At 52.5% G+C, this 15,295-nt stretch overlaps 1 protein-coding gene across 5 annotated transcripts in view; it reads right to left on the reverse strand.

Moving 5' to 3' along the window:
• Positions 1-1,697: 1,697 nt before the first annotated feature.
• The window catches only part of ABCB9 (ATP binding cassette subfamily B member 9), a 38,091-nt gene continuing 24,493 nt past the window's right edge, over positions 1,698-15,295 (reverse strand). For all 5 annotated transcript variants that reach the window (XM_074321630.2, XM_019733896.3, XM_019733897.3 and 2 more), the window contains 7 exons: positions 13,746-13,943; positions 12,492-12,620; positions 10,377-10,565; positions 9,514-9,687; positions 7,471-7,630; positions 5,157-5,293; positions 1,698-2,896 (listed from right to left, as the gene is read on the reverse strand). In XM_074321630.2, the coding sequence (XP_074177731.2) occupies positions 2,636-2,896; positions 5,157-5,293; positions 7,471-7,630; positions 9,514-9,687; positions 10,377-10,565; positions 12,492-12,620; positions 13,746-13,943 (1,248 nt within the window). In that variant the 3' untranslated portion in view covers positions 1,698-2,635. The remainder of the gene's footprint in view (positions 2,897-5,156; positions 5,294-7,470; positions 7,631-9,513; positions 9,688-10,376; positions 10,566-12,491; positions 12,621-13,745; positions 13,944-15,295) is intronic.

Here is a 15,295-nt window from a genome sequence, read left to right on the forward strand (position 1 = left end):
CCCTGAGCCAAGGCAGGTCGCAGAGAAGGGAGAGAGCAAGGGATGCAAAGCCACATGGATGAAGGCTGCAAGTGACTCCCCAAAAGAGACCCACGTCAATCCCGGAAACTGTGAATGGGGCCTTATTTGGGAAAAGGCTCTTTGTAAATGTGATTCAGGATCTCATGATGAGATCATCCTGGATTATCCACATGGGTCCTAAATCCAGGGACAAATGTCCTCATACGAGAAAGGCAGAGGGAGACTAGAGAGACAGAGTCACAGAGAAAGCCATGGACACGGAGGCTGACACTGGAGTGATGTGGCCACAAGCTGAGGGCCACCAGAAGCCACCAGAAGCTGGAAGAGACAAGGCAGGACCCTCTTCCAGAGCCTTCAGAGGAGCCCGGCCCTGCCGACACCTTGCTGTCAGACTTCTGGCTCCAGAACTCTGAGACAATAAGTGCCTGTTTTAAGCTTCCCAGTTTGTGGTCATTTGTTATGGCAGCCCAGGAAACAAATCCCCCCTCCTCCCAAGGGCCCCCAGCTCCCCAGACAGCAGGTCCAATTTCTCTTTCCATCCTTGCAGCACATCCCCTTTCCCAGGTGAAGAGACAGAGGCCCAGAGAAGGGAAATTCAGTGGGGAAACCACGTACAGCTGGCTTTTTTCCTCCTGGCTGAGTCTAGCTAACCTGTGTATTTTGTCAAGTTTGTCAGCATTTAAAAAATATATTATGAAATGTATATTATGGAATGGTGCAAGCATAGCAAAAGAGTCTAGATAACATAATACCCCACAACTTTCTAGTCCCTATTTTTGTGGGTTCAGCCTGTGGGGTCTTGGCTGTGTGGCAGAGGATAAAGCAATTAACCTCTCTGAGTTTTGGATTCCTCAATTTTAAAAAGGGGAGAAAGCGGCTGTTGTGAGGATTAAACGAAAACGGACACTGAGTCCCTGATGCCTCCAGATTCCACCTGGAAGGCTAACCTGGGCCTGAGCACACTCTTGCTGTGGGACCCAGCTCTAAGGCTCATACTGACTTCTTCCGGGAGGGAGCCAGAGGATCCTGCATAGATAAGATGCTCAAGGCAGATCCAAGCCCCAGACAGGATGCAGGAGACCCAGCGGGCCACAGGCTGGGTCTTGGGCCTCAGTTTGCTTGGTAGGGAAATGGGCACATGGCTGACATTGAGCTGGCATATGCATGTAACTGGAACAGTAGTTAAAACACTGAAACACTTCCCTACCAGTTGGTAAAAAGCCACTGCCCCAGCCCTCTCCCCGGGACCCCCGACTTCCGCACAACGCAGTGAGTACAAAGAATCAGGATAGAGGTCTTCCCGTGCCCAGTCCTAAGCTTCTCCTCTGATCGAGCTGTTCTCCTGGGTACTAGTTCTCAGCTCCATGGGCGGGAGTAGGTGTGCAGTGCCTTGTCCCTGATGGAAAAGAACAGGTGGCATTTGCTGGGTCTCGGCTTTCCTGGGAGGCATAGACATCTTAGAGGAGACAGGCCTCTATTGCCCAGCTCAAGGCCGGTGCAGACAGACAGCAGATGCGAACGTCTGTGCCAGAGATCCTGGGGACATGAAGCGCACCGATGGGGGCTCCCAGACACTGGGGGTAGGGCCGAGACCACCCAAAGTCTCCCCCACTGCCCCAGGAAAAACCTAACAGGTGATGGGGCAGATGGACGAGGAAGAGGTCAGAGGTCAAGGGTCAGAGGTAGTACACTTTATTGACCGGGTTCTCCCAACATCTCACAACCTCCTGCAAAGCCAGCCCCTGGGCTTTGCCACCATCCCATGCACCGATTAGGGAGGAGAATGTATCTCCCAAACATCCAAAGGGCCTCAGAACAGCAGAGGGGCAGGGGTGGGGGTGGAGAAGGGGGTTGCCAGCCGGGAGGGTGTGGGGGGAGGAGCTAAAGCTGGGTGCTGGGCGGGGGGCACCCCGAGGCTCCACCAGGCCTCGCCAGCCCCTCACTCCCCCAGTTAAGGTTCGTAGTGGTTCACAGTGAGACTGGCTTAGATTTGGCAGGGCAGCAGGGCCTCCCCCTCTCCCTGCCCACCCTGGGCCGGACTCACGAAGCTGGGAAGAGGGAGAGACAGAAAGTCCCCTTCCTATATCCTCCCTTGGGGACAGGGAAGCCCCTTCTCTCGAGGGGCAAAGGGCAGTTCTCCCCTGACCTCCCCAGGCTGTTAGGAAGGGCCATTCACTCCTGGCCCAGAAGTTTCCAGATCATCTCAGGGTCCTTGCTCACAATTATTCCCAATTAAAAAAATGTTTTTGAAATCTAGGAGTTGACTAGAGCCCATCAAACCAAGCAGTAAAAAACCTGGTAAGATCTTGGTTTAAAAAGGTAGTCTACCTTCCCTTAGAAGACTTCAGAGACCAGATGGAGAGACCAGGGCTGTCTCCACTGCCCAGACTGGAGGGAGAGGCTCACGGCGGCAGGGGGCTGGTGGTGGCCCTGGGAACGGGGTAGGAACCAGGGGCAAGATGCAGGAAGCAGTGACATGTGGTTACATGGCAGGTCGCCCTCCAGAGCTGTGGGCCTGGGCTCGCAAGGCAGCCGTTGGGGGCTGCTCCCCATGGGTACATGTGCCAGGTGGGCGCCATGGCCTGTGTCCCACCGGGAGAGGCAGGGCCGACATTCAGGCCTTGTGACAGCCGCTGGCCGACGGCTCGTTGTGGCCGGCCGTGCAGTCCGAGGAGGGCTCGAGCCCCAGCATCTGCCGCTGCACCAGCCTGGCGTAGAGGCCGCCCTGGGCCAGCAGCTGCTGGTGTGTGCCCTGCTGCACCACGCGGCCCTTGTCCAGCACCACGATGAGGTGTGCCCGCTCCACCGTGCTCAGCCGGTGCGCAATGATGAGCACCGTGTGCTTCTGCAGGCTGCCGTGGATGGCCTGCTGGATCTGGGGAGACAGGGGCCGGCTCACAGGCGCTGCCTCGGACACGCGGACACACACACACGCATGCGCACACGCACACACACACGCACACGCACGCACGTACGCCCCATCCCTGCTGGGTGCCCAGCTCCCCCACCTCCTAGGGGAAGCACCTGGCAAGTGACAGACGGGCCCTAGCCTGGTTGTCTCTGGTCTTCCCGCTCCGTCCTCTAACCTTGGCCTTGGTTGACGGTTGCACCATCAGCCCCAAAGCTCACACCAGAACAAAACCATGCCCCTCAACTCATCTTTCCCTTAGGACTTGACTCGACTCTGGAAAACTCTGGAGGCTGCGTGTCCCCAGTTTCTCTCACTCTGTCCCGTCTCTCCACCCGATCACCATTACTTCTCACCTGGACGCTGCGACCTGCCTGCCCTGCTCCCTGTTCTCTTCCCCACGCAGATGTAAACATTTGCAATCAGTTCTCCACGAACTCCTGCTCCAAGCCCTCCAATCACTTCTTGTCCTACTTTAGATAAAATCCAAACCGCTGGGGGAGTTTTAGGGCCGTGCAACGAATGTGTGTCTGTGACGGTGGGTGCACGGCATGCTGCATTTGTCAAAAGCCGTAAAACGCACGACACAATCAGTGACCTCCCATGTCAACCATCGACTCTAGCCAGTAAGTAATAAGGCGTTCTCATTGGTTCATCAGTTGAAACGAATGCACTACACCAATGCAAGACGCTAACCACAGGGGAGACTGTGGGAATGGAGGGGATAGATGGGAACTCTGCACTTTCTGTTCAATGACCTAAAACTTCTCTGAAAAATTAAATGTATTAATTACAAAGAAAAAGTCCAAAGCCCTGACTAGGGCCTGAGGAGCTGGCGTCTCCCTCTGACTCTGCCCTCGCTTCCCACTGTCCTTCGGGCTTGGCTGTGAACCTGCTCTGGGCCTCGTCACCCACTGCGCCTCTTCCTGGGGTACCCGTACCCCAGAACTCCCCACGGCTGTCTTGTTTTCCTTCGGGTCTCAGATCAAATGATCCCTGGTGACTGTGGCTCTACTGGTGAGGACCGCAAGCTCTGGGCGCACATGACTCCATCCAAACCCGGCACTAAGGCAGCCATACTCCAGCCGGGTATCTACAGCACATGGCCTTGTCCCTAGGATCACCCAGCCCCCCTAAATGCTCAGGAGAATCGACTGTTTGTTCTAGCCAACACCTGACAGCAGGCCCCTGACCCCCCTCTCTTGGAGCATTTACTTAAAAAGGCTTATAGTTGTAAATCCTTCCTCCGTCCCTTTGAGGTATATGTATGAATCTCCTAAAATTCAGGGGGGTTTTTCTCAAGGACCTGGAAGCCATTCCTTTGCAATGTCATCATCAGGAAGGAGGGGCCTTGGCATCCGGGTCTCTGTGGGAGGACAGAATTCTAACTTCAACAGCTGCCAGCAGCAGCCCCAGCTGGATCAATCCATTCACACTGACCAAGCCTTTGTAAGTTTTCCCCCGAGTCCACTCTCCCCCTCCTTACGCCCTCATTCTCCCTTTAAAGACACCCATCCCCGCTGCATGGAGTGCAGCAGAGCTCAGCTCTTTCCCTCCTGTCAGTGGTTACTGACTAAAATCTGTTTTTCCAGCTTTAACTAATGTCCGGCTGTGTTTCTCTGTGACGACGGTCACACCTCTCAATCTCCCTGTCACATGAGTGTTTCATTTTCTACGGGGCAGAGGCCACGGGTTGAACTCATGCTGGGGTCCGTTTGTTGTCTGTCTTCCCCCTGGAATGAAGCACCATGGGGGCAGAGGTCAGCCCGCCATGGTAACCCCAGCGCCTGGAACAGTGCCGGGCACCGGGGAGGAGCACAGTAAACACCGGCATCATAAATGAATCAATCCATGGAGAGACTGATGTGCAAATACGTGACCGGACCCTCTTTACCGGTGAAAATGAAACTCCGAGAGGGGAAGGGACTGGCTCAAGTTATGTGCTGCAGGACAGAGCTTCTCCTCCACGTCTCCTGACTCTAACCCTGTATCGTGTAATCTCAGCTCTGCTGAGAGCCAGGAAGCCGGGCCCAGAACGCCGTGCCCGGGCCGCTTCTCTCCTAGCTCCCCGTCCTGAATACTGGCACACTGCAGTCTAAGAAGCTGAAGTCTGGGAGAGCCCCTGTGCCATTCCCAAGTCCTTCCCAGGCCTGTCCGCTGGGCGGAGGGGCTCTGGGCCCCCCGGAGATGCTCCCTGCTCCAGCATCACCCGCCACCCACAACTCACCAGGTACTCGCTCTCTGCATCCAGAGCACTGGTGGCTTCGTCCAGGATGAGGACAGGTGGGTTCCGTACCAGAGCCCGGGCCATGGCCACCCGCTGCTTCTGGCCGCCTGACAGCTGGGCACCCTTCTCCCCCGTCTCTGCGTGGCAGAGGCATAGGGGCATGTGAGCAGGAGATGCAACCGGGGCAGCCCTCGGGGTGAGCAAGAAGCCCCCTTCCTCTGCCTGTCCCTGCTGCCATGGGAGCTGTGCTCTCGTGAAAGTGTGGCTAAAGGGGCCATCAGTGGAGACAACCAACAGTTCGAAAACTCACGAAAGGGTGCTCTCCACTCCTGTTCAGAAGAGGCGTGCATATTATGACTAATGCAATGGGTTCCAAGGTACCAATTTTTACCCATTGAGTTGGCAAAAATCCAAATGTTTGATGATGCACTGTAGTGGTGTGGCTGTGGGGAAAGCTTCCTGGGGTACACAAAGTTGGGGCGATCCCGAAGGCCCCCAGTCACGGGCTGCAGTACCTCCACCTCTGTGTCTGTTGGCTTGGACTAGGCAAGCCTATGGATCCCAATTACAAATGCACAACCCTTGTGCCAGGAAATCCACCTCTGTCAATTTTCCCTGCGGGTCATTTCCCATCCTCAGTGACGCAGACACTATTGGTGGTGCGTGACTCACAGCAGTGTTATTGCAAAAAATAACAAAGATGAAAAACCTAGTCAAATGTCCACAATAGGAAAGTGAATAAATATATTATTTATTAAGGAAGCTAATCTAAAGCCTATGCACGGAAATACTGTGCAGTGGTTAAAAAAGAACACAAAACCCAAAGTAAGTATAAAGAAGGAAATAATAAAAATCAAGGAACTATAAAGATCAGGGTGGAAATAAACAAAATAGAGACTAAAACAGCAATAGAAAAGATCAATGACACTAAGAGCTGGTTCTTTGAAAAAATAAACAAAATTGATATACCTTTAGCCAGAGTCATAAAGAAAAAAAGAGAGAACCCAAATAAATAAAGTCAGAAATGCAAGAGAAGCTACAAGTGACATCACAGTAACACAAAGGACAATTCAAGAATACAATTACTGTGACAAAAACGGAAACAACCCAGAAGAAATGGATCAATTTCTAGAAGTATACAACCTCCCAAGACTGAAACAGGAAGAAACTGAAAATCTGAACAGATTACTAGCCACAAAATTGAAGCAGAAATCAAAAAAATTCCCAACAAACTAAAGCCCAGGACCAGAGAGCTTCACAGGTGAATTCCACCAAACATTTCAAGAAAAATGTATACCTGTCCTTCTCAAACAATTCCAAACAATTGAAGAGGAGGGAATGCTTTCAAACTCATTCTACGAGGCCAGCATTACCCTGATACCAAATCCAGACAAAGACACCACAAAAAAAGAAAATTACAGGCCAATATCCCTGATGAATAGATGCAAAAATTCTCAACAAAATATTGGCAAACTGGATTCAACAGTACATGACAAGGGTTATATACCAGGACCAAGTGGGATTTATCCCAGGGATGCAAGGATGGTTCAATATCCACAGATCAGTCAACGTGACAAACTACAACAAAATCCAAGATAAAAATCATACAATCATCTCGACAGATACAGGAAAAGCATTTGACCAAAAAAAAACAAGGAAGTTCTCTGGGCACCAACGTAAAGATCACTAAGATACTGTGTTAAGTTTAAAAAGTTAGGTGCAGAATATAAGGTGTTGTTTCTTTTCTGTAAAAGGGTGGGAGGAAATAAAAACATATGTTTATATTTGCATAAAGAATCTCCAAAAGGACATGTAAGAAACGAAGAAAAGAAGTTTTAGTGGAGGCAGGAGGAAACTGGGGGTGGAAGAAAGGGATGGCATAAAACTTCACTGTATATCATTTTATGTAGTTTTCCATTTTAAACCATGTGAATAGCCCCTTTTCAAGAGCTGACATTTTAACGTATATTAAATATAATAAAACATATAAATTACTGTGTTGTTAAATTTATCAAATGAAAATATTAATTTGTTAATCTAAAATTAAGTAAAGTGTAATTAATACAATACGTATATATTCTTTTTAAATCATAATGTTTTGGAACTAATAGAGGTGGTGGCTGTACTCATACAGGATCGTGAACGTACTCAATGCCACTGAATTGTTCACTTGAAAATGGTTATGTTTACGTAATGTGAATTTCACCTGAAATAATGAAGGGCAGCTGACAGAGGGCAACGTATAACTCAGAGGGTCGCATCCCTGAGGGTGCAGCGCTGGGCACGGTGGAGGTGACGTGCCTGGGCTCGGTACCTGTATTGTAGCCGTTCTGAAGCTCCATGATGAAGCCGTGGGCATTTGCCTTCTGAGCAGCTTCCACCACCATCTCGAAGGGCACGGTGGGCAGGCCGTAGGAGATGTTGTCTGTGACGGACCGGGCAAACAGCACTGGCTCCTGGCTCACCAGGGAGATCTGCGGAAGAGGAGGAATGGGGCATGAGCGGCCAGGAACGCGTCCAGCCAGCTGCCACCAGGAATCTCGCCAGCCCCAGGCCCAGCTGACGCCAGGGGTCTCGGGTCTGAAATCTGATCAGGGCCTGCGCCTGGCGGCTGCATTCAGCTGTCTGTCTTCCTTGCAAACAAGGGAGTCCACTTTCTGCACAAGCCCTTGGCCTCCCTGGACCAACAGACTAGGGCCTGCTAAGCTCGCCGCCCTGGGCTAAGCCAAGTTCCCTGACCTCCAAGAGAGCTCGCTGTCTGCCCTGTCCTGGAAAAAAGAAGAGAGTGTGAAAGAGAAGGTAGCGTGCAGCTCTGTGGGTGAGTCTGTCGGTGCCGGCAAGCAAGAGGCCGCAGCAGGCCCCAGACTACAAAGAGAACAATTTAAAGGAGCTGCTGTCCGATGGCCCCAGTAATAGGAATTTGGCCTGCAAAAATATTATGGAGGAATAGCATTACAACATAGCAAATAGCAAAAAAAAAGAAAAAAGAAAAAAAAAAAAAAAAAAAAATTAAAAGAAAGAAAATAAAAGCAATAATTTAGTTGCCCATAAATTGGGGATTGGTTAAATAATTACAGCACATCCATAAAATCAAATTCACACACACACACACACACGATTCTATTTTTGTTTAAAAAAACTATATATGTGCCTTTATATAGCAATATATTTATAGAAAGAAACAAGTTGGAAGAGATATTTACTAAACTGCTAACACTGGTAACCTTCATGGGGGTGGAATTCAAAAGGTGAGGTGGAGGGGAACTCTCTGTCCTAGTTATAAAGTTTTCTGAATATATGGGAACATGGTTACACTGTTGCATTTTACTGTTTTGAAAATTAAAATTTTCAAAACCTGGGGGTCACACACCTGAAACAAGTTCTCAGCCATCTACCCCTGGTTATACCCACATGGGGAGGCAGATTTTACAACCTATGGCCTTCTGCCAACCATCTAGAATTTGCCTGAGAGTTCTAGAATCTCTGTGCCAACCCTCAGGCTCTCACATAATTTACTATATGTTGATGATGTAAATGGTGCAGCCCTAATAGTTGGTGTTTCTTGTGCAGTGTACAACCTGAACCACCATCCAAGGTATCTCTGTTCTTAATGCCAGCACAGGATCTGGTGTTGAAGGCTCCTTTTCTGAAAGGATTACACAGAACTGTATGGTCCCGTAAGTACTGGAGGTGACTTAGCTGTGGATCCACTGGAACTCTCATCCACTGATAGTGGAATGTAAAGTGGTACGACCATCCTCGGGGCAGAAACTGTTGTGGCAGAAACCACTAAAGTTGGGGCTCTGCTTCCATTCTGGGAGAACATACCTGTGTGCACCAGGAAACATGGACAAAATTGTCCACGTCAGTATTGCTGGTAACAATAAAAACCAGGAAATAACCCAAATATCCATTAAGGGCAGAATGCGGAAATAGATGGTGACATGTTTACACAGTGGATTATGATCTAGCAACGAAAGCGAATGAACGACAACCAGGCTCCACTTGGATGACTCGCAAACCGTGCTGAGTGGAAGAAGCAAGACCCAGAAGGATACCCGCGATATGACGCCAGCCAGAAGTTCAAAACTAGGCAAAACACAGCTGTGCCCCGTGGGGAAGTACAGAGAGACGGTGAGATGAAAGAAAAGCAAGAAAATGATGAGCATACAAGTTGGGCGACATGTTGCTTCTGGGGGGATGTCTGGAGCACTGGAACGTTCTGCTTCTTGACACGTGATAATTCTTGGAACCGTACATGTATTTTAGGCTCTTCCCTGCAACTGTGCTACAGCTCACAAGGGAAAAGCTTAGACAAAGGGAGAGCGGAGGAGGGTAGCAAAGGCCCACCACATACCACTCGGTGCAGGAACTTGTGGTCATAGGCACTGATGGGCTTCCCGTCCAGCAGCACACGGCCCTCCTCCAGGGGGTAGAAGTTCTCCAGGATGTTGACACAGGAGCTCTTCCCACTACCTGAAGGGCCTACGAGCGCAGTCACTTTTCCTGGGGACAGGCTGAAGGACACGTTCTGCAAGGGACACGCACACATGGATGGTGTGAAGCCACTGGCCAGATGCTTTGTCCACAGACATAGGTGGGCACCCTCCCCAGCCCACCCTGTGCCCCTTTGCCATGGTTGAGCACTGCCGGCTCCCTGAATGCTCTCCTTTCTAGGATCTGGCAGTTGTTTTATACTTGTTTCCTTTGCCTGGAGTGTTCTTTCTGCAGACAGCCACCTAATTGGCTCTTGCTTCTTGTTCAGGTCTCAGCTCAAATGTCACCTCCTCTGAGAAGGCCTCCTTGACTCCACCCCATCACTACAGCCCTCTGCTACTGGTGTTTCCCCGAAAATAAGACCGAACCGGACCATCAGCTCTAATGCATCTTTTGGAGCAAAAATTAATAAAAGACCCACTATGTTATATTATGTTATATTATATTATTATTATATTATATTATATTATACCTGGTCTTACAGTAAAATAAGACCCGGTCTTATATTAATTTTTGCTCCAAAAGATGCATTAGAGCTGATAGTCGGCTAGGTCTTATTTTTGGGGAAACACGGTAGTAATCTGTCTTCCCCAACCGGAACCCAGACTCCCTGAGAACAGGGATTCTGCCTTATGTGTCCCTGGTGTTCATGGCCTGGCGTGTAGGTGTGAAAGCCGGCATGAGGGAAAGGGTGGCCTGGGCAGGCTCGAGCCCCCACCTCACCTGCAGGACCTTGGTGTGGGGCCGTGTGCGGTAGGTGAAGGTCACATTCTCAAAGTCCACGCGGCCCTCCAGGTGGTCAGGGGCCAAGTTCCCATCATGCACCATGGTTGGCTGCCGGTCAATGAACTCAAACACCTTCTCAGCCGCTCCCACTCCTTGCATCAGGCCGCTATAGACAGAGCCCACGGACTGCGGGGGGAGGAGACACACATTGCCATCCCACTGACACACCACTCCTGGGACTCACCCTCCCCAGTGCCTGGGGCCAGGAGATGAAGGGAGTGTGGAGAGAGCAAGGACACAGCAACAGTTCTGGGCGTGGGGGTGTGGAAGGCTGCTGGGGCCCCCCCTGCTAGTACAGCAGTTAATGACAGTAATGAAAAAATGGGGACAGCAGCAATAAATACTGATAACACTGGCAGCCAGTACCTCACCGTCATCATGGTTAAACCTCAGAGCCACCCAGCAGAGAATGTGTTATCACCCTCCAGATGAGGAAACGAGGAAACGGAAGCACAGAGAAGTTAAATGAACCAGCCAGAATGTGGCAGAACAGGAATGGAACCTTCCTCTCGTAGCTGCCACAGCATTTCTTAAACTTCAGTTTAAAAAAAAAAAGGGTCTTAATTTACACTATGCTTTTCCTTGGGTAGAAATTATATGCAATACAAATGAGACTAATGCTGACGACTCATTTTATTGAGCACTTCACTTCGTGTATGTTACAAGGTGGGTTCTATCATTATCTCCTTTTTCACTGATGAGGAAACTGAGGCCCAGAGGGCTCGAGTAACTTCCCCCAGGCCACACAGCAGGGAAGTGGCATTGCCAGGACTTGAACTCGAGTTTCCCAGTTCAGCCCCCTAGGTGCTGTGACTGAGCCCTGGTGGGTGAAATGGGGGTAATATTAGAACCGGCGTCGTGGTTCTGTAAAGACAGTGCTCGGCACAAAGTAAGCCCTGGACACAGCACAGCGCGACAGTTACTGTGACATTATTGTTAGGAAGACACCAGTGCTGTGTAGAAGTTGCCCTGCATGTTCCCTCATCCCGGAGGCGACCACGGTTCCCCGTGTCCTGTATCTCCACCCGTGCTTTTTCTGTCTGTTTACAAACACACGCACGTATATAATTACTTTTGAGATTTAAAAACTACAAATGGGCTCAGACGATCCCTACTGCTTGGGGATTTGCTTCTTCCCACTGAACAGCATCTTAAGGTTCTTTCCCTGCCAGGGCTCACGGAACTGCATTTCTGTAGCTGCTGCCTGGTCTGTACGGGACAGACGGACTGTCCCTGGAATACAGGTATTTATCCAGTCCCTGGCCCGTGGACATGTGGGGTGGTTATAACCTTTCACTGTCATAAACAATGTCGTCCTGACTGTCCTGGGACACACATTTCTGCCCGCTGGTGGGAGAATTTCTGAAGCATGAACTCCTGGAAGCAAGCTGCTGAGTCAAATGACACTGCAGGTGTGACTGTGGCCAATGCAAAGTGCCATCTGTGGCAGATGTTAACATCCCACACACACACCCCCCCCCCGCCACATTCTTGAGCTTTTCCACTATAGAGCACAGAGGCCCAACCTCAATGTCTGAGGGCCTTGGGGATGGGACGCAGAGCGTTACACCCCTACTCCAAGCATTCTCACGCAATGACTGATGGCAGCTTGGGCAGAGACGCCCCAGCTCCCTCTCTCAGGATCTGCTGGTGGGGGAACCCAAATATAGACATAATCTAAAACAACCCTGGTGTTTTTCCGTGGTACTACGCTTTAAAGTGGGTTAAAATAAAGTTGGACTCACCTGCCTTAGAACCCACGTCCCCCACAAATGTGGAGGGGGAGTTGCGTAACCTCCCTGAGCCTCAGTTTCCTCTGCTGAGAAATGGGAACGGGCACAGCACTGAGACCTCTCACGCAGCTCTTACGTGCATTTCCCGAACTAGTCTTTGTCGCTGCCACTTGGCTCCATAAACAGAGTTGCTGCCACTTGCTAGTGTTGTTATCATTATTGGTGCTATGATCTCTCCCTCCCTGCTTGAGAAAGACCCCTCAGCCCTGAGCACCCTGTGTGGGCCCCCCCTCCCGCTCCCCCCAAGCCAGCCCCTCACCTCCATGCAGTCTCCCAGGACAAACTCGTAGATAATGAAGGAGATGAGGTTGCCGCTGGTCATCTGCCCGGAGATGACGAGGTGGCCCCCGTAGTAGAGGATACTGACCTGGACCACCAGCAGCGTGAGCTGGGGACAGAGCGGAGGGGGCATTTGGGTCACAGGAGCCTTGGCTCAGACTCACCCCCCCCCAGGGGCAGGTGAGAGCGGCTCCACAGCCACAGACTGAAACTCAGCCAGCGGCAGTGCTGCCCTGTCACCCGTGCCCTGCTCCCCCCACCGTGGCGTTTCCCCTGCCAAGGCCCCCAGCTGGGCGGGCCGTGGGCCTGGCTGAGAACAAGGCTTCCTTTGTGAGGCCCTGGCACACACATGGGCCCACAAGCCCTCAGCGAGGCCCCGTGGAAGCTATCGGTCCCGTCTATACCGGGAAGAGCACGGCTCCGAGAGCGTGAGCCCACCGGCTGACGTCACACCGTGAGCCAGGCCGAGCAGGGCGGGGGACTCTGGGTTTTCGTAGCCCACCAGGCTCCATCAAGGAGGGGCTGTGTCCAGGCGCCCTGGTCTCCCCCCCACTCCAGTGCCTGGGGCAGTGTTGGGGGGAGGAGTGGAACGTGGGTACCCCTGACCACCGGTTCAGGGTCCCCATCTGTCCTTCCCCACACCGAGCCCCAAAGGCACAGCTGCTGGTGGACACGTTGCAGAGAGGCTGGGCCAACTGAGCTGGATTTTGGGTGCCTTCTCCTCCCTGGCTGGGCACTTTTGAGGGGTGGCCTGCCCTGGGGGCACCCACATAGTTCCTGTCCCCTGGTTACCCTTAGACCACCAGCTCCTTTCCCCCCCTAAACTCCTAACCCTCATCTTTCCTGGCCCAGCTACTCCCCGACGAGCTCACCTCCCAGGTGCGGCCAAATGCTCCCCGTTCTCCAGGGAGGGGCTGTGACTCAACCCCCACCCCCGGGAGTGAGCCGGACACTAACGTGTGTGTGTGTGTGTGTGTGTGTGGTGGTGACACAGGACCTGCCAGAACATGGCCCAGGCTGGGTCCCCGCTGGCCTCGGGGTGACTCCTCACCTTGGCAGGATGAGCGCTCCCCCCTGGGGAAAGGGGAGGCCCCTCCCTATGAGGACATTCACCGGAGGCTTCTCCGTGGACCAGCAGAAAGCTGGCACAGAGCAGGGTCAGGTGCACCCAGCCTGCCGCCCACACACAGGGACCTGCCGCCCATGGCCGGACCCCGGGGCTGAGGGCACGTACCCCGCTGCCCCAGACGTAGTACATGTAGGCGGCCGCCTCCTTCCTGTTCAGCTTGTACACTTGCTGCAGCTTCCGCGAGTACACCTCCGCCTCCTCCTCCTCGTTGGCGAAGCTCCGCACGGTCTTCATGGCGCTGATGGTCTCCTCAGCCGTGTTGCTGGCCCTGGCCAGGGCATTCTGGACCTCTTTGGAGAGTCTCTATGGGCAGGAGGGGGTACAAGAAGGAGACCCCAAAACAGGCCTACCTGAGCCCCAGGCCTCTCTGGGCTTGTCTGCCCTTGTTTGGTGCCAGCTCTACGCAGGGAGCTCCAGGGACGGAAGGAGAAGACCTAGCTCCCCGTCCTCCCCCACCTCCCTTTAGCTTGATTTGATGGACTCAGAGAACAGACTCCAGCTGGGATCTTGGGGTGAGCTCCCAAGGTTCCACCTCCTGAGGGATGGGGGGCTGATCATGAAGTCATGTCCAGTAGACAGAGGAGGTTGCTGATGACCATATAGTTTTTGATCCTTTCAGGAAAGGAGCATCCACACCAGATCTTGTGCTGGCATAAGAACAGGGATGCCCTGGATGGTGGTTCAGGTTGTACACTGCACAAGAAACACCAACTATTTAGGGGGCACCATTTACATCATCAACATACATTATGTGAGAGTCTGAGGGTTGGCACAGAGATTCCAGAACTCCTGGCCAAATTCTCAGTGGTGGCAGAGGGTACAGGCTATTAAATCTGCCCATGTCACGTGCATATAATTGGGGATAGATAGATGGCTGAGAAGTGATTCCAAGCCTGTGACCCCCAGGCTGCTGCCCACCAGAGCTCTGGAAGCAGTCCCTGGGCAGCGCTGTTCAGGCTTTGCAATAGTCACCATTCTCAGAATCTCAAACCAGCCAGGAAGACCAGGCCAGGATCACACACGGGCACGTGTCATGACCGGTGAGTCACGCCCAGCTGTCGGAAGCATGCAGTATATGCAGGCACCCGGGGCAGCCAGGCTGTACCCTGAGTCGTGTGGAGCCGTGGGCGGTGTGTGTGGCTTGTGACAGTGACTCAGTGGCTGTATGCAACACATGCAGGTATGGGGAGCAGCCTAAACAGAGCTTCCTCAGGGCTGCCTGACTGCACTTGAGGCTGGGCCTGAGGTGTGCAGAGGCGGGGCTGGTGGGGGAGGCCCAGGTTTCCTGCCCAGTCCCAGGGGCTGGCAGGAAGGCAGGAAGGGTGGGGTGGGGAGCACAGGAAGAGAACTGGCTCCAATTCCAACTCATGTATTTACTTTTTTAACTCTGGGAGGAAAACAGTGAGGCCTGTGACCCAGAGCTGCGGGGCAGAGGGCCCTCCTGGGTGGTGGGCACTGCCAACAGGCGACACATGGGTTGTGGGGAATGGATGCGTTTTGGGACTGGCCTCAGGTCACCTGCACCGAGGGTTCCTACTGAGCTGGGGACGCTGAGCTGATGGCGTATCAAAGCCCCCCCCGCTCAGGAGTACCCTGTCCGTCGCCTCCCACTCCCACTCCCCCGTGAGGTCAGGATCCCCGGGGAAGGGGCCATC

The sequence above is a fragment of the Rhinolophus sinicus genome, chromosome 9, assembly GCF_057876585.1.
Source record: "Rhinolophus sinicus isolate RSI-liver-muscle chromosome 9, RSI-T2T, whole genome shotgun sequence".
Lineage (NCBI taxonomy): Eukaryota > Metazoa > Chordata > Mammalia > Chiroptera > Rhinolophidae > Rhinolophus > Rhinolophus sinicus.